At 37.9% G+C, this 23,143-nt stretch overlaps 7 protein-coding genes across 16 annotated transcripts; 4 read left to right on the forward strand and 3 right to left on the reverse strand.

Annotated features, from left to right (window-relative positions):
- The first annotated feature begins 416 nt into the window (after positions 1-416).
- Positions 417-1,811, forward strand: Pglym78 (phosphoglyceromutase 78). The gene is made up of 3 exons (XM_029315731.2): positions 417-582; positions 835-1,332; positions 1,409-1,811. The coding sequence occupies exons 1-3, from the start codon at positions 483-485 to the stop codon at positions 1,573-1,575; spliced, it is 765 nt and encodes a 254-aa protein (XP_029171564.1). The 5' UTR covers positions 417-482; the 3' UTR covers positions 1,576-1,811.
- A 74-nt stretch (positions 1,812-1,885) lies between these two features.
- Positions 1,886-4,200, forward strand: LOC114940923 (ras-related protein Rab-24). The gene is made up of 4 exons (XM_029315726.2): positions 1,886-2,338; positions 3,043-3,131; positions 3,240-3,520; positions 3,595-4,200. Exons 1-4 carry the CDS (start codon positions 2,225-2,227, stop codon positions 3,714-3,716), a joined length of 606 nt encoding a protein of 201 aa, XP_029171559.2. The 5' UTR covers positions 1,886-2,224; the 3' UTR covers positions 3,717-4,200.
- LOC114940921 (mitochondrial S-adenosylmethionine carrier protein) lies at positions 3,551-6,995 on the reverse strand. Its single transcript, XM_029315717.2, has 6 exons — positions 5,860-6,995; positions 5,373-5,529; positions 5,175-5,284; positions 4,781-5,021; positions 4,544-4,682; positions 3,551-4,459 (listed from the first exon to the last, which is right to left on the reverse strand). The coding sequence occupies exons 1-6, from the start codon at positions 5,926-5,928 to the stop codon at positions 4,348-4,350; spliced, it is 828 nt and encodes a 275-aa protein (XP_029171550.2). The 5' UTR covers positions 5,929-6,995; the 3' UTR covers positions 3,551-4,347.
- LOC114940922 (uncharacterized) lies at positions 6,580-10,750 on the forward strand. 6 transcript variants are annotated; one of them, XM_029315719.2, is made up of 4 exons: positions 6,580-7,198; positions 7,345-7,852; positions 8,190-8,337; positions 10,522-10,750. In XM_029315719.2, the coding sequence occupies exons 2-4, from the start codon at positions 7,463-7,465 to the stop codon at positions 10,605-10,607; spliced, it is 624 nt and encodes a 207-aa protein (XP_029171552.1). In that variant the 5' UTR covers positions 6,580-7,198; positions 7,345-7,462; the 3' UTR covers positions 10,608-10,750. The 6 variants fall into 6 exon arrangements, with proteins under 6 accessions (XP_029171552.1, XP_029171553.1, XP_029171554.1 ...); XM_029315720.2 differs by having other exon boundaries at positions 6,580-6,992; positions 7,080-7,852; XM_029315721.2 differs by having other exon boundaries at positions 6,580-6,992; positions 7,089-7,852.
- On the reverse strand, positions 9,144-12,895 carry D1 (D1 chromosomal protein). Of its 4 annotated transcripts, none has more exons than XM_029315729.2 (3): positions 12,812-12,895; positions 10,224-10,463; positions 9,144-10,069 (listed from the first exon to the last, which is right to left on the reverse strand). In XM_029315729.2, exons 2-3 carry the CDS (start codon positions 10,443-10,445, stop codon positions 9,941-9,943), a joined length of 351 nt encoding a protein of 116 aa, XP_029171562.2. In that variant the 5' UTR covers positions 10,446-10,463; positions 12,812-12,895; the 3' UTR covers positions 9,144-9,940. The 4 variants fall into 4 exon arrangements, with proteins under 4 accessions (XP_029171562.2, XP_029171563.2, XP_029171561.2 ...); XM_029315730.2 differs by lacking the exon at positions 12,812-12,895 and adding an exon at positions 12,595-12,771; XM_029315728.2 differs by lacking the exon at positions 12,812-12,895 and adding an exon at positions 12,127-12,487.
- Positions 12,896-14,981: 2,086 nt separating this feature from the next.
- On the forward strand, positions 14,982-22,433 carry mor (SWI/SNF- related protein mor). 2 transcript variants are annotated; one of them, XM_029315670.2, is made up of 11 exons: positions 14,982-15,440; positions 15,929-16,048; positions 16,141-16,254; positions 16,403-16,767; positions 16,945-17,169; positions 17,248-17,537; positions 17,699-18,005; positions 18,194-18,945; positions 19,055-19,356; positions 19,481-19,949; positions 20,953-22,433. In XM_029315670.2, the coding sequence occupies exons 1-10, from the start codon at positions 15,324-15,326 to the stop codon at positions 19,940-19,942; spliced, it is 3,054 nt and encodes a 1,017-aa protein (XP_029171503.1). In that variant the 5' UTR covers positions 14,982-15,323; the 3' UTR covers positions 19,943-19,949; positions 20,953-22,433. The 2 variants fall into 2 exon arrangements, with proteins under 2 accessions (XP_029171503.1, XP_029171505.1); XM_029315672.2 differs by having other exon boundaries at positions 17,251-17,537.
- Positions 20,188-23,143, reverse strand: LOC114940898 (uncharacterized). Its single transcript, XM_029315677.2, has 4 exons — positions 22,482-23,143; positions 21,906-22,236; positions 20,937-21,142; positions 20,188-20,694 (listed from the first exon to the last, which is right to left on the reverse strand). Exons 1-4 carry the CDS (start codon positions 23,006-23,008, stop codon positions 20,460-20,462), a joined length of 1,299 nt encoding a protein of 432 aa, XP_029171510.1. The 5' UTR covers positions 23,009-23,143; the 3' UTR covers positions 20,188-20,459.

Here is a 23,143-nt window from a genome sequence, read left to right on the forward strand (position 1 = left end):
TTCGAAAAATCGATTTTTTATCAAGAATTATGTGTGTCATCAACATGTGTGTGTAAAAATATTTTAATAATAATATATATACATATTTAAAAATTAAAGAAAAAATAGACTGAACTGTGATTTTATCAACAGTTGTAAAAAAGATTTGTCATTTTAGTTTGCGAAATGGACATCCGTGTATAAATGGAGTGGCGTTTAAATCATACAAGATTTGTGTGCGCTTAGTTTTTCGAAAAAAAAAAAAAAATAAAAGGCCATTGCACGAATAAAAATTTTAGTCGTATTCATAAGCAAATCATCATTAAATTGTCAATTATCATTATTATATTATCATCGTTCATAGATAATATAGGAAAGTGTCAGAAGGCTGGGCAGGAGTAGGGGAAACTGAGGAAGAAACAGCTGATCAGAAGTATCGACTAGTGCGCGCTTTCCTCTCAGAGAATTGTCTCCCTATCCTTGATCGCAATTTGACAGAAAATATGTCGAAATACAGAATTGTTATGGTTCGCCACGGCGAGAGCGAGTGGAATAAATTAAACCTCTTTTGCGGATGGTACGACGCCAATCTATCGGACAAAGGTGCGTAAATCTTCGCCCGGTTGATCTATCGTTTTCAAGGGCAAAAGGTCGCGCGATTTTACGAACTTCCAATTTTGAATTAATTTGAATTAATAATAACGTGATCGTATATCTTCTGAAATTCTTCATATTTTGTTGTAAGAAAACTGTAGAGATTAGTAGTAACATCATTAAAAAAATCTTAGACACAAAAACAGACATATAAATACACACATGGAAAGGATTGTTTTTTACATTTGAAACTTTCTGCAGGTAAAAGCGAAGCTTTGTCTGCGGGAAAAGCTCTCAAAGATGCAGGCTACACATTTGATGTGGCTCATACATCGGTGCTTACAAGAGCACAGGAGACCCTCAAGGCGATCCTAAAGGAGATCAGTCAGGAGGATTTACCTGTTCATAAAACGTGGCGATTGAACGAGCGACATTACGGTGGTCTTACTGGCATGAACAAGGCAGAGACAGCCGCCAAATATGGTGAGGAGCAGGTGCAGATCTGGCGGAGATCATTCGATGTACCACCACCACCAATGGAACCGGATCACAAGTACTATGACACGATAGTGAAGGATCCACGTTATGCCGATGGTCCTAAACCAGAGGAATTCCCCAAGTTCGAATCCCTCAAGTTAACAATCGAGAGAACATTACCTTATTGGAACGAGACAATTATTCCCCAATTGAAGGAGGGCAAGAGAATCATAATAGCTGCCCATGGAAATAGCTTGCGTGGCATAGTAAAGCATCTCGATCGTAAGAAACTTTGCTTATGTAATTGATTTGTATCAACATAATTTGTATATTAATCAGTGGGATTTCTCATTTTTAGAATTGACCAATGATCAAATCATGGGATTGAATCTACCGACTGGTATACCGTTTGTATATGAATTGGACGACAATTTCAAGCCTGTCGTTTCTATGAAATTCTTGGGTGACGAAGAGACAGTCAAGGCAGCGATGGCTGCGGTCGCTGCGCAAGGAAAGGCTAAATAAATTAACAAAAAAAAAAAAAAAAAAAACAAGTCTATATCAAGACACCTGTGAAGAACACACCTGTTACATGTCTGTTAAAAAAGTATATTTATGTATTAATATGTGTAAAAGTATTTATAATTAACCATTAGTTTCGCGACAATGTAGCTGGAACAAGAATGATAGACGCATTCTTTCGAAAAAACAATTTCCCATTGTATGGGAAACGTAAAATATATCATGAAATATCCATAAAATTTGTGAGATTTTGTTGTGTGATCGAATCTGTAGGTCCACCTATATATCACTCATTACATATGTATCAAATTTGTTTTTTCAACTTCATATTTATTTTCGCTATTTAATTTATATTAATTGATATGCTATCTAGGGTCGACAAATGATTACATTATATATCAGAGATATTTAACATATATCTTTACAAAATATTTAATTAAGATAAGAGATATTATTTATGCGTGAAAAACTAAGTCAACACCTGGGTGTTCACGTGCATGTAATCTGAAATTAGTCACTTCCGACGACGTCATCGATCATCGACTCGACAGCATCCAGCATCTTTCAGCACTGCTCAGTACATTCCAAGGCGTCGATTGATGGATGCCTCTAACCTCATCGTATACATGTTACACACGTTGATAATTCCAACATGAATCGCGTAGATTTAAAAATCGTGTTGCTAGGTAATGCAATGGTGGGAAAAACGAGTCTTATGGAACGATATGTGCATGATTCGTTCAACGGCAATAGACCTTATCAAAATGTAAGTACCTTCATTAGAATACGATTACAATTTACACTTGTGTATATATACATACACATGTATAAAAAAGACGATTCGAACAAAGAAAAGATGAAAATGATGGTTCTTAGAATTTTTAGAATCCTTCCCGATAATAGGACTATTCTTTTCAGCTTGCTTAAATATAAAATTATATAATTTACGAGAGAAAAAGACGAGATATTTATGAAAAATATATATAACATATGCATATTTTGATGGGCGTCTTCAGTTACAATCATTTCAGTGCTATTTATCAATACATTTCGGAAAGATATTGTAAAAATCTCTCTAAGCTACATATCTTGAATTTATTTTATAATTTATTTTGTTATTATAATTCACAAATAAAATACAGCCCAAGCAGTCACATCAGAAAGAAGAAGAAGAACAAATAAAATACTATTAAAAAGAAAATTTTGTTATGTAAATAATTCTAAAAAGTCAATATTTTTCATTAATGTCATCAATGTAGTCAAGACAAATAGAAAAAACAGAAAGTTGCAAAAACTGCAGTTAAGAAGAATAGACCTAATCAATTGTGAACACTAACAAAGCACATTGTTTCTCTTAGTCCGTGACATTATGGAAAGAAAATTGTAAAATAATATTAAAATTTGCACTGAGAATCGTCTAAATGGAAGGGAGGGCATATACAAATTAACACAGTTGAAATTATGCCGCAGACAATAGGCACTGTGTTTGCAGCGAAGCAAGTACAAATAAATGGAATATCTCTTGTTATGGGAATATGGGATACAGCAGGAAGTGAAAAGTAAGCATGAATTTTGTTATATAAATATATATATATATATGTTTGTTCTGAAAATTTTTAATATTTAAACATATACTAAATGTTAATATTATTGTAATTAATTATTAGATATGATGCAATGACTCGAACATATTATCGTGGCGCAAAGGCTGCTATAGTATGTTATGACATTACTAAGATGAGTACATTCCAAAGAGCGAAACACTGGGTGAGAGAACTCAGAAGTATTGAAGAAAATTGTAAAGTATATCTATGCGCTACTAAAAAAGACTTATGCGACGAAGGTTTTATATCAGATGATCCAGATCTGCAGAATATTGTAGAAAGGTATGCAAAGGGTACACAGACCAAATTTTTTACAACATCAAGTAAGACAGGAGAAAATGTAGGTAAGGACGCATTGTACTTTCTAAATACACTTATTATTTGCAAAAAATTTTATTTACCCTTTTTCTTTTTATAGACGAATTGTTCAACGAAATTATACAAGATTTCGTCTCCAATCCAGAAAATTTGCAACAGGCCGAAGAAGCAATTGTTCTAAGCAGAGAATCTGAGAAAAGGTATTGTTGTACACTGATTTAACAAGATCAGTATTGATATTATATTCTTGTACGGTTTTTTTATCAGACATCTTATCTGAGATTATATATAATGTACTATGTAATAAAATAGATTTTAATATAATTGTTAAAGATTGCTGTGATATATTATTTTGCTCAGTAATTTTCAATAGCTTCAAAGTTTGTATCACAATATTGTTAATTATAAGCATAGCTTACAATCAATGAGCTTACAAAACTGAATTAAATATTTCAGCAATTTTAAAAAAATGTGTGTGCATATAAAGTGTTGTATAATTAAAGTGTTGCACAATACATAGTCGAGAAATATTCTTAAATATATAATTCTTTGTTATTTAGTTTAAAACTGATGTTTTGTCATTAAGTGATATGTTTGATTTCTTATAATCACATTTCTGTCATCATTTGTAATTAGAAGGTTTAAACTTTAATTTTATTAGGCAGAGTATTAGTAATAATTCAATAAAAATTTTTATTTTGACTAACTTTATTAATTTATAATTACCTTTTAAAATTGATCCCAGCAAATATCATTGAATAAGAAAGAAAGTTCAATTGTTAGAATGTATTTGCAAAATTTGTTAAAGTTTCGCTATATTTTAACTTTTTAAAATTTGTTAATCTAACAATGACTATTTTGAGAAGTAGGATATACAAAATTCTCTGGCTTGCTCGTAAACTCCAAAGAATATGAAACCACCAATAGTAAAGCCAGTTACTCTCGGAAGAAAACCAGCAAACAGCCTAAAAAAAAGTTGCATGATTAAACATGGAAAACAAATATAGATTAAGAATTAGATTGAGAGATATCTTCCACTCAATCCTTACCCTTTAGCACCATGATCTCTGTAAACATCTTTCAACATAGTAGATATTTTAACTTCCTCTTTTTCCGCCGACGTACTAGACAACATAATTCTAGTCTTTGCAACGTCTAATGGCGTCGTTATAGCAGCTGATATAGCAACTGAAAAAGAAACACATTGTGTATAAATAAGTACAGCTTTCATTATAATTAAAAAAGAAAATTATTTCACCGAGTAATAATGTAATTCGAGTTATTACCTGATGCAGCACCACGTGTGGCACCCTCCAGAGGTGTGCACTCTCGCTGCATTTGTTGGCTCCAATAAAGCTTGAAATATTCCCACAACGGCATTTGAATCACACCAAATGGTAAATCCCGAAGAACGGTACTTCCATAACCGCGATACAATGTTCTTAATCCTAGTCGATGTGTGTCTGACAAGAGCGCTTGTTTTCTTTGCTTAATTACTTCAACTGGTACCCGAACCAAACAGGCAGTCTACATGTAAAGTTGAATAATTTTCGATATACTTGTGTAATGCTTAAAATTATATAATTTATAATATATGATTTACAATAATACATACTTGTGTCATTATATACTAATGCAAAAATTATATATTATCCAATGATTAATACTTCAATCACTTACTACTTCGGAAGATGATGCTGCAGCCATGTGCATAAAAAAGTGATACTGATCTGGTACATATGGTTTTGAATACTGTTTTATTCCCTCATAAGTGATAAAAAATATAGCAGCTGCAATAACAATATTCATTTATATTACAAACAAAATATTATTTCTTTTTCAACATGTGTAATTTTATATTTTAAGATTAAGTTTTACCTGATGGAGCAGAACCTAATATCACAGGTCCAACACCTTTGTAGAGCTGCTTGAAACCACCAGATTGAAAAAATCCATGCTGGCTTTGTAAACGCGTTTTAAGCGTGTCTAATGGATAAAGCGTCACGTCACAAATAATTCCTGCAAGAGCACCTGACTGACGTCAAATAGTGATTATTTTTTCATTAAATCAGCTGACTTTTATTTTAAAATTTTAAGTATATTTTAATTTTAATATAAATTAGCAAGAGAGTTAAGAAATTTAGAAATTTAACACAAATAACAGATCCACATAAAATTGTAATAAACAACTTTTAATAAAAATCAATTTACAAAGATATAGATGTACAAAATTTATTAACAAAATTCACAATAATTAATCTAATGCGAAATTAGAGATTAGCATAAGAGGAAGTAAAACAGTTCTAATTACAGACAATAATTATAATTGACAGCAATTATGTAAAAAAAATGAAACGACACTTACGATAAACGATGTGAGCAAGACATCTCTTTTGGAGAGATTCGCAACAGATTCCTCTTGTTCGTAAAGCATTTCTGCTCCATGTAATAATTTATACTTTCAGTGTCTGATCCGAGCAGACAGATTTCAAGAAGCGTCATCGAGCTGATAAAGAAAAAAGTGGTCTCCAACCAAAAGACTACCTCGTGTCGCGCGTCAAAATCTTTCGGTGTAGAGAACTTCGTACAATCATGACAATCGATGCAACATTTATTATAAAATATTCAATATTTCGGATCGTACGTAGCCTTCATGTATCGTTCATGATGGAACAACGAATGATGCAAGTCGGCGAGAAAACACGTGTTTCGCATACATACATTACGTAAAGCGTGAACCAGTCCGTCGTCTGCTGCTTGTAACAAAACCTAACTTCTACAACTATCCTAGCCTAACAAAAAAAAATTCTAAACTTATTTCTCTAACCTCTAAGATCTCCCGATCAGCTGTTATTGAAATTATTGAAGAGATCTTGTGCTTTCGAAATTAAATAAATGATATAAGCAAATGAATAAGATATTAATTATCATGACATCGAAGGAAAAGTAAAGAAAAATAAAAAATTGCATGTATTCAAAATTTAAAGAGAGTATCGACCGATCTCAAGGGAGCTGTCATTCTAGTTGTCGCGCGCCAACGCGAGATGTCGCTGGGGAGCCGCGGAGGAATCTCGCGCAAGCGCAGTCGCGGCCGCCATTTTCGCAGCATGCGCAAACATCGAGAACGATACGCAGCAGCAAATACACATACTCCGAAGTATCGTCGAGATGTCGAGATGTGCGCGACGTTGATGAAGACATTGGGGAGCGTCAACAAGGACGGTTCGTTTAACGATGCAGCGACGATCAGGACGGTAGTAGAACTCTGGGATCACCGTATCGATTCGGCCGGAATATAATGCGACAGGAAGATGGAATTTGGTATTTGACAATCCGTAAGAATGCCGTAAAATCTTACAACGCGATCTCTCGCCATTTAACGATAATAAAGCCGATATATACGAAGTTATCTGTCTGCAATCGCAGTGCGAACAATTATTGATAAGTCCATCGGTTATGATTGGAGCGGATTGACGTCGGCGACCACTTCCTCGACACGTGCGTAAATTGCTACATACATATATATATATATATATTCAAGAAAGAATGACAAGAGCATCTACGACAAGCATATGATACGTGCAGCTGTCGCAGGTGACAGTGGCGGGGGATTACATTGAGAGCACACGTGTCTATTGACAGAGCTCTTACTAAAAAGATAGTCGACTTTGTGATACCCACGTCTTGCACAAAATCTAAATTACGTACGTAGACCTATCTCGATAGTCCAATAATATATAACACCAATTTCGCGAAATAACGAAAGGAGCAAACAGCCTCATTTTATGCATGATCATTAAGCTAACAAGAACTTTTGCCAATCTTAATTAACACTTGTGTCTTAATGCAGGTGTAAACTCTGTAAATATGTGCCACATCTGTAAAGAGTTTTTCTAAGATTATTCGGTGCCACTAATTCTAACAGTTAAACAGCTTACACAATTAACAACAAAGCTTTCTATAATAAGATGCATGAAAATAATGGTACAAATGATATGCGAGAGCTCAATGCGACAGACGTTACCGATTCTATTTTGTACACTATACTGATGAACGACCTCGGGACAGTCTCGACGAGCATGGCGAGTACGAACTACAACGAGAGCACGTCCACGACGACGTATGTAGAATTGTCGCAGGAGAACGAAAGTAACCAACGATTATGGAATCTGTCTAAAACAGCCGTAACTTCACTGTCTGCACCCACAGCGATACCATTTAATACTTCGAAAACTACTGCAATATATACATCAACAACTGAATCCTACGACGAATTTGGTCCACCGGAAGGAGTAGAATATATTTTCGTACCACTCGGTGTGGTCGTCTCTGTTATTATACTCTCAGCTGTGGTATGGGTAGCGATATCACTTTTGTCATTACCTCGTGACGTTTTTCCCCCTGCCCTGTTTTCGTTTACACAGCAATAGTTCTAGAAGAATATGCAGCATACAGCACTCTAATACTAATCAGAAAGATACATCATTATAAATGTGTATATATATTATGTTTTGATATTTTTTTTTTGTTATAAGTAATCATCTTATTATTTTATCAGAGAGAAGCGAATATAAATGCAAAGTGTAATCATACAATTTCAACATTTTTCTTTAGCAAAGCTTGATATCCTGCTTTTTTGTTAGGTATAAATAAGATTTTTCTTGTGATTTACTCTGTTTATAATTTTGTCTCTAGGTGCTAATTATATCGAGGAAGCGCAAGTTGGAGCGTTTGAGACATAGACTAATGCCTATGTACAACTTTGACCCTGGAGAAGAGGAGGAGGACGACTGGGAGACTGAACTGTTGGACGAATGCTACAGTACACATCAGAGACGAGTGTGTAAGATTGTCTACTGTTTGCGACTCGTGCAAGTACTTTGAAAATAAGAATTGATTGATTTTACAGCAAGGATACCAATCCATGGATACCGAAGAGAATGCAGAACTGTTCAGTGGTCATTAATAGCACATTTTTTGCATGACATTTAAATCATTTTTATGCTCTGTGACTATCATAAGCTAAATATCTATTATTTATTACAATTCTATATATGAACCACACACAAAGTTCTTAAGCGTTAATGAAATTAATAACTTCAAATTAAGAGCAATATTTTTTCTTATACAAAAAGTTCTTCAAAAGAATTGAAGTTTATTAAAAAAAAATAGTATATTAGAAATATATATTTACTAATTTTAATTCCTCAACCACTTTACAATCCAATCTCACTTTAACCGCACACGTATCCTATTCAATTTTGAACTATTTTGTAAACAATATTATACAAGTTTACAAACTTTAAAATATTAACCAATCAATATATTACATTGAACTTTAATAAAACTAATTTTATAGTAAAAAAATAAAAGTATGCAAAGTTTTCCTTAATAACTGTATTAATTATATGTTAAAATTTAATCATATTTATAGCTTTCTCTATCATTTTTAAAAATTTTGTTTTTTTCTCATTCACTTTTTCTTTTGCATGAATAAATTTTAAAAACAGTATCACATATAGTTAGAAGTTAATTATGTTATACCATTATTCGTAAAAGTATCGCTACAATTTTGCAGCAATATAAAAAAATTGGTACTTTTTTCTAAACTATATATATTAAAATTTTTGGAAAAATATAAACGCAGAATTAATAAGAGTACTTTGAGTTTATTTACTTTAATACAAATTTGACATTCACACATATGCTTGCCTCAAAAACGACAGTAATGTACACTCATTAAGAAAATGTATTGATAAGAAATAGAACACTAATATATGACAAATATTAGTGTTATTAATTAGAAATGAATAGTCCCTGCATATGTTACATATAAGAAGTATTTTTTTTCTCTATCTCTTACAATATTAAATTGGTATGAAGTTCTTTTTTTCTTTTGGCTTCATGAATTGTAATACACATATGTAGGAGAAAAGGAGGTAGCAAATATGTGACAATACTATCTATACTGTGAGATTTTTGTTTTAATAAGTTTATCAAATCTCACTTTTTTCGTGTAAATTAAAAAAAGTTTTGAGATCTGTATTTTAATCCAGTCCTTTACTGTTGAAAAAAGTTACACATACGTAGTCTTAGCACTTAAAAGTATGATTTTATTAATTATTAATAGTAGTAATGTCAAGTAAATATAAAAAGAACTTAATAAATTCGAGTAACACAACTTTTGTATCCAACGTTTCTCTTTCAATTTGTTAGGGTGTGGCAATGTACATTATATTTTACAGAATTTTAAAATTCCAATAATTAGTTAAAACAGTGCCCACCACTTGATTTGCTCCGAAATTCTCGAGTCAGACTAAAGATTAAAAAGAAGCTTGTGTTTGAAAAAACTTAACTTTGATTAAATCGACTTTGTTTAAAGATCTTCGAAGGATAGGTCAGCTGTGTTAGTTTCATCCTCCTCTAATGCATCCGAAGATGCTTCTTCAATTCTCCTCTTCTTCTTCTTCCTCTTCTTGCTCGTCTTCATCCTCGCCGGTTATCTCAGGTTTCTCTTCTGTCTTTTTCGGTCTGCCGCGACCGCGTGGCGTAGTAGAGCCTTTTGGTGGTCCTTGCTGTAAGTTGACAGAATTTCATTGTACATTCATTTCATCATATATACTCATACATGCACATAGACTTAATATATCTTTCCTAATCGTACAAGAAAATCGCGCGTTTATATTTTTTGAAGTATGTAAATTATTAATATATTCAAGCGCTGTTTACCTTCTTCTTGTGGGAGCCTTTGGGTCGACCTCTTCCTTTTTTAACAGGTCCAGGTGGCGCATCGTCCTCATTATCAGATTTCGCCGGGCGTACCGCGTTATTTTTTTCCGCGGCGGGCCTACCCCTCTTTTTGGGCTCCTTTACTGCATTCTTGTCTGACTTGGCAGGCCTACCCCTCTTCTTCTTTTGCTCTTCTACCACAGGCGAATTGTCGTCCGACATATTTATTGTTCCCTTTCACTGTAAAATAAGAACAACATCGTTAAACTCATACAACAAATATTTTCTCTCTTTTCAGATTGTATCATCTCCAATGAGATAAACTACAAAGAAAGCGGAAGAATTCTGACTCATCTGTGTATACATGTGCATATTGTGTGTTAACTTGAAAAAAAAATAGTACGTTATTTAATACTTTCCATCAAGATATTAAAAAAATATGTCCTTTATTCGCGAATTATTCTCCAACTTGCAAAATTAGTGCTATATATCGGCAATAAAATAAATAAAAAGTATAATAGAAAATATATATTGTGCAAATGTATTCCACACTATACATACATACCCAGATAGCTACAGTAATTATTACGACATCATTTTGATGGCAAATGATGCATTTTGACATCAAAATGATGTCAATAATTACTGTGGCTAGCTGGGTACATACATACGTGCATGTGTATATATATATATATATATATGTGTGTGTGTGTATGTGTATGTGTATATATAGCATAAAGTATATATAAAATGTAATTGTGTAAGGACGTATTAACTTTATATGTGAGAAAACAAGGTCGGGTATCGTTGTTATTGAAATGCGACAGATAATGAGTCTCGAATCTCAGAAAAACAGAAAACAAAATAAAAAAAAGAGCAAACATGACTATTATCGATCTTCCGATATTTTCTTCTCGCGCGCTTCGAAGTATCGGGGATCGCGACGAGAAGAGAAAGAGAGATGCGCAAACTCGCCGCGAAAATCAGTACTATCAATTGCGCGTCTCCGCGAGAGTTTACGGGCGGCGCGCGTCCGCATAATTTGCGTTGTTGTAAAACGCTCTTTCTCGTCGCCGCGATATGGCGCACGCGGCGACGCGAAAGGAAACATATATATACATATATACATATATATATATATATATATATATATATATGTATACATAATTAACACTCGCGGTCGAAATAATAATTTCACTCGGCGCGACTCCAACCAAACGAAAAAAATAAAAAAAAATAAAAAAAAATGACCTCACCAATAACACGAGAAATAAAAGCGCGCGTCTCTTCGAGACGCAAAATCACGAGGACGGCGTCAGGCTCTTTCGCTGTCTCTCTCTCCCCGCGCCCGCCATTTTCAAAATTCGCAACGGCCGCCTCGGGTCGGCGAAACGACCGCGGGGATTCGCGGCGACGCGAAAACGATCCTCTCCCAGGACGAAATCGGTCCCAACGGGTTCCCCGAATTTTTCCCGAATTTTTCACGACCCCGTAATCGTTCGCGCGCGCGGGAAACGAGCGGAAAACGCACGGAGACGGGCGCAACGCGTCGGCCGCGCTCGCCGGGGACGCCATGAGAGAGGCGCGAAACATGGCGTCGCGAGAGTCGTATGCGTATGGGCCGCCTCCGGCGGCGTCTCGGCCGCGGTAGGCGAGGACGAGTCGCGCGCGCTCCCGGGAGAACCGGCGTGTGTATCTCTGCAAGTAACGGCGGGAGGACGCCGCGGGCGTCGCGAAAAAATCCCTCGGGGTCCCTACGAATTTTTCACGTCGCTCTCGCGTCGCGGAACGCGCGCGCTTCTCGCCCAAAAATAAATATTTCCCCTCCCGCGCGAGGGAAGGAAAAAATCCTACTTCGGGAGATCCGCGATAAATATGAGAAAATCGCACCGCACTCACTCACCTCGCACTCGCGAATTCGACGAAGGTAGGGTAAATCGCGTAAAATCTCACGCGCGCTCCTCTTCGGAGACGGAACAAAGGGCGATAATCGCGGGCTCCTTCGCGTTGCCGGTTGGTTACACGCGTCGTGGCGTGGCGGCGGCGTTGACGACGATGTCTCGCGGAGTAACGTCACGTCACGTCGCGTCTATCTCGTATCTCGTGTAATATATATCGAATCGTGCGTATCGTATCTCGCGCGGGATGCTACGGGATGATGCTCGACAAACGCACACCACTCGCTCGCTCCGTCTACTCGCGTTATGGTGCACTCGGCACGCTTCCCGACTCTCGCTCGCTTCGCCGCCGTATCGTCGTATATTAGTAGGCGCCGCTGCGCACTCTCTCTCTCTCTCTCTCTCTTTCTCTCCTTCTCCGCGCGCGCTCCGTCACACACCACGCGCGCGCGCGCGCGAGCGCGCACACTCACACACAGCCACCTCTCTCGCCTCTGTCTGTGACGCTGGGCCGGCCGGCAACGATGTTGCTGCTTCGTTTCTCCGGAGAGGAGAGAATCTCCGTCTCTCTCTGTTTTTCTCGCGCGCGCGAAACTGGGAGGGAGGTTCGTCGTCGTTAAGTCGACTCGTCGTCGATGTACATACGCTTATGATTTAATACACACGCACGCACATACGAAGTTAACTTACCGAGAAGGAATATCTCTCACACGGAGCCGCGCAACTGACCGACGACGATGTACTGCGACGCGATTCGTCGAGCCGTCCTAAGCGGTCTCCCTCTCTCTCTCTCTCTCTCTCTCTCGCTCTCCCTCCCTCCCCCCTCCCCCCTGCTGCCCCCGATCAAGCTAGTCGGAACGCGCCGACGAGTTCCCGCCAAAAGATCGGCCCCGGTATCGAAAAATCGTCCTTTTGTCCTCGCGCGCGAGAGAGAGAGAGAGAGAGACCCGGCTCGGGGAATCTCCTTCACCTCCCTCCCTCTCTCTCTCCCGCCGCCCTTTCGCCCCTCCCCCTCCCCCCACCCCCCGTCATTTCTCTCGCGGGTGAAGGAGAGGGAGAGGGCGTCCAGGACTTTCGCGCCAGGAATTTGGCGCGCGGGATCGAGCGCGATCGGCGATTTGGCGCGAACGGGAGTAATGGCGGACGACGACTGTTACGGTTATATATATATATGTATATGCATGTATGCACATTCGAGAAAGTGCGGCGATGGCGTCATCGATATATGGCTGTCATTATGGAAAAATTCGTTCGCGTTTTTTCTCGAAAAAAACAAAGTTGCGAGGAAAAACAAGTAACGCGAGATAATATATATGTATATATTAATGAAATAAAAAATAATCTGTGTATAGTTTATCAATGCGCATGTGTACGTATATATATATGTATATAGATGTGCACAGGGTTACATAAAAGAAAAAATCACACATGTACGCGTCGAGTAGCCGGTTGTAAGCGTTGGAGGACGTTGACCTCGCGATCTCCGATTTGCATGTATTTTTTTTTTTTTTCGACTACGCCGACTTGAATACATTTTTCCTCGGCGTGGTTGAAATCATTTCTGCGATGAATCAATACGATACGTCGGATTTATATACGAGAGAATATATAGGTATGTGTGTATACATTGTTGTGCTTTATGGATGCGATGAGTCTTACGATGGCGGAAGTTGTTGTAACGAAATTTCCGCCATTTCCCTTCTGTATACATATATATATATATATATATATGTATAATATGTATACATATGATACGCACATTATTCGTGGACGATTCGATTGCAATATCGCGGTATTATTTATTCGAGAATAATTAATCGATGAATAATTTATTTTCTTCTGTTTACATTTTGTTAATTATATGCAGCTTGATGAATAATTATCGATTTGTCCGAGTGCCTGCGATGGAAAATGCCATTTGCATCGAACACATCTGTCGTCATTTTAATTCATGCTTTGTTGTAATTATAAAGCCAAAAGGAATGCACTCGATATCGATCGTACATAGGGTTCTCTCACGTTTAATTTTGCATTTCTTTCTCATAAAATAGAAAAATTAAGAACGGTACGCGCATCTGCGCGAGAGATAAGAACCGCAAAATAACCTACAAATATCCGAATATATATTCGTATTTAGGGCCGTACATGTGTGTTCGATGAAATGCATACATTAATTATAAAAGCGGAAAGACTGGATAGTTATGGCGCCTAATTAATGACAAACTGTACAACCGGAACTGGGCTTTCGGGTGAAATTATTAAAAAGATACGTCAATTGCAAACCGAAATAAAAAAAACCGCGTCGAATAAAAACGAGATTTTTGACGTCGAAAAAAATGTTTATACAACGCGTCGGAAATGTCAAAGTCATCGGCATCGATAGTTTGTGTACCTTTATGCACCCTCCACTTACACCTTCCATTCAAGAAGAAAAAGTGCAGGAAACGCACACGTGACGCAAAACGGACGTCTGGATATCGATCCGGCATTTCCTCTCGCCGTCGAACATGATGACATAAAAATGAATAAAAAAACGGGACGACGATTAAAAATAGACTCGATTATTTTCAAGGACGACCCACGTTTCCTGCCGCGCCTGTTCGGACACCGTCTCGCAGAGCAGATTCATCGCAAACGGACGCTTTCGACGTGAATTATGCATCCACGCCGAGGCACAAATGGCGGATTACGCAGCGCTGCCAACTGCGGGTCCTCAACAAAATCCCTAGATATTCTAGTGACTTTACCGAGAAAGAATTCCGGAAGTTGCGGCGCGATTCCGCAGGCAGCACCGTCGATGAAATCTCCTCCGATTTCCTGTCACCGGGTCGGCCGACCAATGGCGACTCGCGTCTCGACCAATGACAGGCGCGCGTACGGCGGCCATGTTTCGTGGACGCGTTTTACCAACCATCGCGTTTCGCCTCGCGTCAAAATAACATTTTCGAGCAAATTTCCGTGAAAAATTTCCGCGAAGAGCCGGACGCCGCGAAGGGCGGATAAAATTTCGCCGCGATTCGTCTCGTCGTCACATTTTCGTCGTGACGTTTCTCCATAGTGACACGTGTTTTTTCGTCGTCGCGGCAAACGTGGTGCGCCCCGACAAACAAGCACCAACTTCAGAGGCGTGTCATGTTTGCGCTCTCAGCGCGTTACTTCCCGTACGGTTTCGTCGAGTTTCGTCGTCGAAAATCTATGAAAGATGCTGTCGCTAGGGCCGAAAAAGGACGGCGGGCCGAACGCCAAGTTCTTCGAGGCGCCGGAAATCCTCACCCAGCTCGACGGCGTCAAGCAGTGGCTTCTGAAGAATTGCAAAAAGGTACGTTCGTTCGTGCGAACATGGACCCGGCGTCCGTCACGGCTTCGCTTTTTCTCTCTCTCTCTCTTTCTCTCTTTCTTATTTTTCTTTTTTTCTCGGTGACTCGCGTCGATCGTGATTTTTCCGATAATCGCCTGCGTGTCTCTCGTGGAAAAATACGACGTTCCGAAAAGAATCTCGCGAGAATTTTTACGATGCGCCGATATATAATAGTGTATATTAAATGCGTATTCGGAGATTCGTCTCGATGACTCTGTACGCGATCGTGGAATTAATTAACGGTTAATTTATCGCTTATTATTATTTTGTATGGACGTGGAATAATAAATGGAAAACTGGACGTAACGTTAACAAGAGAATTAGATTGTTATTTTAAAAACGGGAGGAAATTGGAGCAACGCGAAACGACATTTTGTTAACCTGTATTGACTGCGAGGAAATTGACGTTTGATTCTTGTTTTGATAATTTTGTATGATTTTTTCTGTAGTATGTGCAAACGGATCCGCCCACCAATAAAAGTTTAGCCACGTTAGTGGTGCAGCTTCTGCAGTTCCAAGAAGATAATCTAGGAAAAAATGTATCAAAGCCACCTATGACTAGGCTTCCAGTATGTGAAATATTTCATATATACAATATCATTTATATAATGAAAGTAATACTGTATTATATATTTTTAAATTGACAATTTTATTTTTGCAGATGAAATGTTTCTTAGATTTAAAACCTGGTGGTGGTGTATGTCACATATTAGCAACCGCTTATCGTTTCAAACAGGAGCAAGGATGGAGGCGATTCGATTTCCCTGTGGGAAAAGTAATTTATTTTATTTTTGTTTTCCTAAAATTGTTTCTACATTCTTTCTAACAGTTTTTCTTAAAATGTTTTCTTCTGTTTTATAAAAATTTTACACACAAAATTTACAAATAAAATAATTAAAATAATAAAAAAACTGTTATTACAGTCAGGATCACGTATGGATCGTACAGTAGATATGCTGATGGCAGCGGAACGTGTTTTAGTACAGAATAGATGTATGACTGTACCAAGTGTTTTTGTGAGACCAGATGTTGATAAATCCACAGCTGCAAAAATCAAGGAAGTAGTTAGAAAACATCAAGGAACCGTCGTTGAAAATGAAGCAGATGCTACGCATATTATTTATCCTCCAGTGGATCCAATGGAAGAAGAATATGCGCGTCCTTGTATGAGACGCGAGAGGTCGGTTCTAATTCATTGGTACTATTTCCCAGACAGCTATGATTCGTGGTTGACAGTGGATCTTCCATGGGACTATCCTGAAGGAACTTATACAAATACAAATTCAAGGTACTAGACATTTGATAAATCTTTTAACATAAATTGATCAAGAAATATTTATTTGAAAAATGAGAATTACAATTTTGCTATTGTCAAGTTTGATAGTAAAATATAGTTTTAATTATGTATCTGTTAATTGATATATTTGTATTTGTTAATAAAGAAATTTTGTAAATTGTTCTCTAGATCAGTATACAAAGTATCAGCTACATGGGCGCTAGATTTGGATCAATATAACGAGTGGATGAACGAGGAAGATTATGAGGTAGATGATAACGGTCAGAAGAGAGTACACAAGTACAGACTGTCCGTAGAAGATTTGATGGCACAGCCGTCTCATCCACCACCCGCAAAGAAACCGAAGAGAAAACGATCACCCAGCCCACCCCCAAAGCTCGGAAAACGTAAAAGGTGTGAAAACTTTTGATAGCAAATTGGAATCTTAAAAAGAATTTTTCTCACTTTCGACTTTGTGTATGTTGTTTACAGTAGCAGAGCACCATCGGGTATTCAAAGCGCATCCGCGTCATCAGTAACAGCTCCGAAGAAATCACGTGGCGGCGAGGAAGAGGAAGATCTAACTCAGGGAATGGAGGATCCACCCGCCGAACCCCGCATCGTTGAAGTGGTCGCTACACCTACAAATCCACCAATTACTGGTCAGGGTAACTCAACAACAGGAAATTCCACTTTAACATCTACTGGTAGTAAAAAGCAAGATAGCGAACTTCAACCTCTCAAATCCGGCAATTTGACCGACCTTGATGAACAAATGGAAGGTATGTAACAAAATTTAGATAATTAAACTTAAATCTATAGTTTAATGTTGTTATGTAATGCGTAATCTATCATAATGTTGACAATAATTAGAAATGTTTTCGAGTTATTTGTTATTAATTTAACACAAACTCTGAATTGAAAAATTATCGATATTACATAGGGGATAAAGGCAGTTCTCAAGGCGGTCAAGACAGAGAGGAGAGAGATACTAGTAAAGAAAGAGGTGAAGGTGGCAAAGACGAACCAGAAGATAATGTGACAGAGCAAACACATCACATTGTTGTTCCTAGCTACTCTGCTTGGTTCGATTATAACTCGATTCACACTATTGAGAAGAGAGCTCTGTCAGAATTTTTCAATGGTAAAAACAAATCCAAAACTCCGGAAATCTATCTTGCATATAGAAATTTTATGATTGATACCTATCGATTAAATCCAACGGAATATATTACATCGACCGCCTGCAGGTGACGTATATATTTAACTATGTATTAATTTATACATATACTATACCTAATTTATATTTCAATATAATGCTTATACAAATGTTGTCAATATTGTTGTAATATATTGATACAACTGTTCTATAGTTTTAGCGATAAATAAAAAAGAAAAAAAATTTCTCTCTTTACATATATAATATGTATTTTCACAGACGAAATTTGGCCGGAGATGTATGCGCGATTATGCGTGTGCATGCATTTTTGGAGCAATGGGGACTCATTAATTATCAAGTGGACGCGGAATCTAGACCGACACCCATGGGACCTCCACCAACGTCGCACTTCCATGTTCTGTCAGATACGCCGTCCGGTTTGGCGCCAGTTAATCCAAATCCGCCAAAAACGCCACAGCCGTCCGCCGCAAAGATGTTGCTCGATTTGGAGAAAAAACCAACAGTTGTATCAGGTCCGGAGGAGAAGGTTGCGGCGGGTGCGATGGCAAATTTTGCTCTCAAGATCGATCAATATTCGAGAAAACCGGCGGTTCTGAAGAATAAGCAAGCGGCTGGCGCTACGCGCGATTGGACAGAGCAAGAAACGCTCCTGTTATTGGAGGGATTGGAATTGCACAAGGACGACTGGAACAAAGTATGCGAACACGTGGGTTCGAGAACACAGGACGAGTGTATCTTGCACTTTTTACGTCTACCTATAGAGGATCCATATCTCGAGGAAGGTGGACCTGAAGGATTAGGACCTTTGGCTTATCAGCCGGTACCATTTTCGAAAGCTGGTAATCCTGTCATGAGCACAGTCGCTTTTCTCGCATCAGTCGTGGATCCTAGGGTAGCTGCGAGTGCGGCGAAGGCCGCCATGGAGGAATTTGCTGCGATAAAGGACCAAGTGCCGGCTGCGTTGTTGGATCAGCATTTAAGAAATGTTCAAGCTAGCGCTAATTCGGATGGTAATTTTTTTTATAACCGTAGTGTCTAAATCTGCTCTAATGATTTATTCTTTAAGAAAATGTAATATATATATATATATATATATAATGAATAAATATTTCTAAATAGGTAAATTTGACCCAGCGGCGGGCTTGGCGCAATCGGGTATTGCAGGTACAGGACCACCCGAACCACCTGACGACACAACAGCATCCGCGACTCCCACGACGGGTGCAGCTAGTTCGCCTCACTCGACTGTGCCAACTCCCGAAACAAAAAAAGAGGAACCAGAAAAACCTAAAGACGCAATGGACGTTGAACCATCTCAGGTGGACGTCACAAAGAAGGAAGACGAATCGAAGGAGGGTGAAGAAGACGTAAAATCCACCACTGATCCAGAAGCTGCGGAAGCAAAAGAAAAGAAGGATAAGGTAAAATGCTACAGCGATTTGAAAAAAAATCGATTTAATCACATTTTTTATTAAAAAAAAGTTTTGTCTAAAATTTTTTTTGGACAATTAGACAGTGCTGTACGTCAAACTTAATTTTGTACAGGTTGTAAGAGATGCTCAGCTTCAATCTGCGGCGGCAGCAGCATTAGCGGCTGCAGCTGTTAAAGCTAAACATTTAGCAGCTGTGGAAGAACGCAAAATAAAGTCGCTCGTCGCTTTGCTGGTGGAGACGCAGATGAAGAAATTAGAGATCAAATTACGTCACTTCGAAGAATTGGAAACTACGATGGAGCGTGAGCGTGAGGGTCTCGAGTATCAGCGGCAGCAGCTCATCACCGAGCGGCAGCAGTTCCATTTGGAACAGTTGAAGGCAGCCGAGTTCAGAGCGCGGCAGCAGGCTCATCAGCGAATGGCTCAGGAACAACAGCAACAGCAGCAGCAACAGCAGAATCAACAGCATCCACCTTGGCAACCGCCTGGCACGCAACAGCAGCAACAGCAACCGCCGAGTCCGCAGGCTCAGGTGCAACAGCCGCCGCCGCATACACCGCCGCAGCAGACATAACTTTTTCGTGAGTATTGAATTTTTGAATAATTAATCGATTGTTAATGTTGTAATTACTTTTACAGAAGAATCGACGCGTATATTATTTAATTTCCACATCATTTTTCAATTTTTCCTCGTTTCTGTATTCTCAGTCAATGATAGTTATCTATCTCTGAGCTATAGATCGCTTCCTATGCAAAATGATTTCATATTCTTTCGAAAAATTTTGTTGTGTTTCGAGATAGGAATAAATAATCCACAAAATATTTTAAGATTTCTATTATATGGACACACACACACAGATATATATATATATATATATATATAATCACACGGTGAGAAATGATTTCTCTTCATTCTTTCTTCATCTTGTACCTGTACATCGAATCTTCTATAGTTCTTTATATCATTCTTCTTAAACGAAACGTCATAAGAGAGTGATGTATTTTATAAATATAAGATATATGTATAATATGTATTAAACATATTATTCTATATACACTATTACCAGGGATAATGCGATATATATTTTGATCTACAAAGCATTATTGTCTATTAATTCCAACACTAAGTCAGTCATGAGTCGCGCACACTCGGCACCTCCAGGTGGTGGTGCTTCTACCGTAACATGTTTCTCCTCGCTACTAGTTTCCGCGCTACTCGTCTCGTACAAATTCGGTGCTTCGTGACTCGCGCATGTACTAATTGGCAGTATATCCAGTGCCAATCCCAATCCGAATCGTCCGCATCTTCGCATCTCTTCGTTCAGTCTGTGATTGTTAAGTAAATAATATTGAAAGTTTTATTATTAAAATATCGTTTTAAATTCATATTAAAAATTATTGGAAAGTTTTTTATGTAGCATAAATATATTTATTTTATTTATGGAGATTAAGATAATTTGAAAAAATAGGAACTTCGAATAAAATTACTTACAAATTTCTAAGGCTAGTTAATTGTTTGATTATAGCTATTGCTTTTATGATTAAATCTCAATAATTTTTTTACTTACAATTCCCATACGACAGATGAATCTTTCGGTGGTTGTTTCGGATTGAGGACACGCAAGGAAGACATCAGATGGGAATGATAATGCTGGAGAAGCTGTGTCATGTAAGCCCGCCTAACAACACCACTTGTGCAGCAGTATAGCAAGTTCGCAAGATCAAGAGCGAGGGAGCCAACCCGCGTCAGTTGAAAATCGACAAGATAAACGGCCTGCAGAAGCACAGTATTAAAAGTTAAGTCTTAGGAGGTTTCGCGGTGCGGCGCACCTCGCACTCTCGTGCCAGCCAAACATTCTGTCAGAATTTCGAATATGATTTATAGATTGCGATATCTATATCACGGGATAAATATTCTTGCAACGTATATCGTAGTTCATTTTTATGAGATAATTGAAATCGATGTCTGATATATTATTTATGAATTAACGTGAATGAAGAAACCAAGTAGTTGAAAATAAACTAAATAGCGGAGGAGGACAGATGTTTAAAAACTAAAACGAGTAAAATATATATTATATACATTTTTTTTTCATATTTTTAGACATGATGTAATTTTACGTTATACTTCTCTGCAAGTCGGTGTCGGAATTTATCTTAATTGTGTGTAATTGTACATAAGGCAAGAATCTTTTCTTTGAACTCGCGGCTACACGGGTCTAGGTGTGACCAATTTCGCTAAACTGAAGTCTTTTTAATAAGATCATAGATGAAGAAAAGCATTTGAATCATATATAAGAATCTTATAAATTTATATAATAAAAATGTATGGAATAAAAATGGTTTTTTCGTCTCGTTATCTCGTACAAAGATAGATAGAATTTGTAGAAACAAAGTATCATCTCTCTCTCTCTCGATAAATTATCTTTCTGAAAATGCAATCTTTTATCGTTGATATGTACAAGGTGAAATACAAGGGTGCAATATGCTGTGTACGCAGCACTTTTCACATTTTCGTAATAAAATAAAAGATTCACCTCTGTATCCGAACTTGGTTCATCCCGAAGGAGGATATTGTTGGTCCAGCAATCGCCGTGACAAAATACGGAGAGAGGTCCTTGCGCAGAGACAAGCTCGCTCATAGTGCGAAAAAATACGTTTTCGTTTAGGAAAGCTTGCAGCTTTGTCATTATTTCCTCTCTCCTGTGATCCATGTGCAAAGGTAGCGCTTCGGATACCATTCTGATAGCGTTATTCACGGCAACGCGATAATATTGTCGATACCAATCTTCATTGTCTCGTCGAAATAATGTTTCTCGTATACTTTGATCGTGTTCCGGATTTGTTAATTTCGTGAACTCCTCCGGCCTTCAAAGAGTGATGTATCTTTTTGCATTAAAACTAGTGGATAAAGATAACGAGACAAAACAACTCGTGATTGTTAATGAAAAAAAAAGTAATTCCTTTTTATTAATATTTTTAATTGCAACACTTGATTCTCAAACACATTTATTTTATCTCTTCGAAAATCTGATTAATGATTAAACATTACTTATTTATTTTTATTAATATTTTTTTGTAATCCCAAAAATCTCAAGATAAATCATACTTACCTAGATTCCTTTAGCGTTAAGCTAAGTGCGTGAAAGCCCGCTAGAGCTTTCAACACGTGTCTCAAGTTTTCCATCTCTAGCCCTTTCCGTCTATCTGCCATTTTAAAGCCTCTCACTCTCAGATCCTCCATAGCAATAAGATTGGCTCTAGCGGCATATATTTTGGGTACCCCGCTGAACACCCTTCTATCGTTCGATTGAAGTCTGTTCAATGCAGGCCACACATGCTTGTAGAACACGACCTCATTTCTGAATAGCATTTCGCTTTTGAATGCTTCGCGACGTATCTTAGATTCCGGCAGAATCTTATAAATGATAGCGCACTCGTAATTAATCCATTCTTCTTTTTTCAACAGTTTACGCCCCTTCGCCCGGACCCGGTACAACATCGAAGTATAATTGTCTCCTCTTCCCGATCCTGGTTCTTCGTCCAAATCATGAATCTCCACGTCGGGCTCATTTTCGATAATTAACTCGCGCACAGCGTCGAGCGTGAGTTTATTACTACCGTCGCCGCTGCTATCCATCACTCTGACAGAGATCTGTCGGAAATTTCAATCTCTACGACGATGATCCCTTCGACGATGATACCTTTTCGATTTTTCCGGATAGAGCCAACTTTAACATTCTACACTTTACAGCGGACCGAAGAGTTGTGCTGT

Source organism: Nylanderia fulva, unplaced genomic scaffold (assembly GCF_048542155.1).
Source record: "Nylanderia fulva isolate GAGA-0341 unplaced genomic scaffold, ASM4854215v1 Scaffold7, whole genome shotgun sequence".
NCBI lineage: Eukaryota > Metazoa > Arthropoda > Insecta > Hymenoptera > Formicidae > Nylanderia > Nylanderia fulva.

Coding starts and splice junctions, on each gene's coding strand:
- Pglym78 (XM_029315731.2), top strand. CDS start 483: ATGTCGAAATACAGAATTGTTATGGTTCGCCACGGCGAGAGCGAGTGG. Junction 583..834: donor CGCCAATCTATCGGACAAAG/GTGCGTAAATCT, acceptor AACTTTCTGCAG/GTAAAAGCGAAGCTTTGTCT. Junction 1,333..1,408: donor CATAGTAAAGCATCTCGATC/GTAAGAAACTTT, acceptor TCTCATTTTTAG/AATTGACCAATGATCAAATC.
- LOC114940922 (XM_029315719.2), top strand. CDS start 7,463: ATGCATGAAAATAATGGTACAAATGATATGCGAGAGCTCAATGCGACA. Junction 7,853..8,189: donor TACTCTCAGCTGTGGTATGG/GTAGCGATATCA, acceptor TTTTGTCTCTAG/GTGCTAATTATATCGAGGAA. Junction 8,338..10,521: donor TACACATCAGAGACGAGTGT/GTAAGATTGTCT, acceptor CTCTCTTTTCAG/ATTGTATCATCTCCAATGAG.
- D1 (XM_029315729.2), bottom strand. CDS start 10,445: ATGTCGGACGACAATTCGCCTGTGGTAGAAGAGCAAAAGAAGAAGAGG. Junction 10,070..10,223: donor AAGGCTCCCACAAGAAGAAG/GTAAACAGCGCT, acceptor GTCAACTTACAG/CAAGGACCACCAAAAGGCTC.
- LOC114940923 (XM_029315726.2), top strand. CDS start 2,225: ATGAATCGCGTAGATTTAAAAATCGTGTTGCTAGGTAATGCAATGGTG. Junction 3,132..3,239: donor GATACAGCAGGAAGTGAAAA/GTAAGCATGAAT, acceptor ATTAATTATTAG/ATATGATGCAATGACTCGAA. Junction 3,521..3,594: donor TAAGACAGGAGAAAATGTAG/GTAAGGACGCAT, acceptor TTCTTTTTATAG/ACGAATTGTTCAACGAAATT.
- LOC114940898 (XM_029315677.2), bottom strand. CDS start 23,008: ATGGATAGCAGCGGCGACGGTAGTAATAAACTCACGCTCGACGCTGTG. Junction 21,143..21,905: donor AACCAAGTTCGGATACAGAG/GTGAATCTTTTA, acceptor GTGCTTCTGCAG/GCCGTTTATCTTGTCGATTT. Junction 20,695..20,936: donor TCATCTGTCGTATGGGAATT/GTAAGTAAAAAA, acceptor TAACAATCACAG/ACTGAACGAAGAGATGCGAA.
- LOC114940921 (XM_029315717.2), bottom strand. CDS start 5,928: ATGCTTTACGAACAAGAGGAATCTGTTGCGAATCTCTCCAAAAGAGAT. Junction 5,530..5,859: donor TCTTGCTCACATCGTTTATC/GTAAGTGTCGTT, acceptor ATTTGACGTCAG/TCAGGTGCTCTTGCAGGAAT. Junction 4,683..4,780: donor CACACGTGGTGCTGCATCAG/GTAATAACTCGA, acceptor TTTCTTTTTCAG/TTGCTATATCAGCTGCTATA.
- mor (XM_029315670.2), top strand. CDS start 15,324: ATGCTGTCGCTAGGGCCGAAAAAGGACGGCGGGCCGAACGCCAAGTTC. Junction 16,049..16,140: donor CACCTATGACTAGGCTTCCA/GTATGTGAAATA, acceptor TTATTTTTGCAG/ATGAAATGTTTCTTAGATTT. Junction 18,006..18,193: donor ATTACATCGACCGCCTGCAG/GTGACGTATATA, acceptor GTATTTTCACAG/ACGAAATTTGGCCGGAGATG.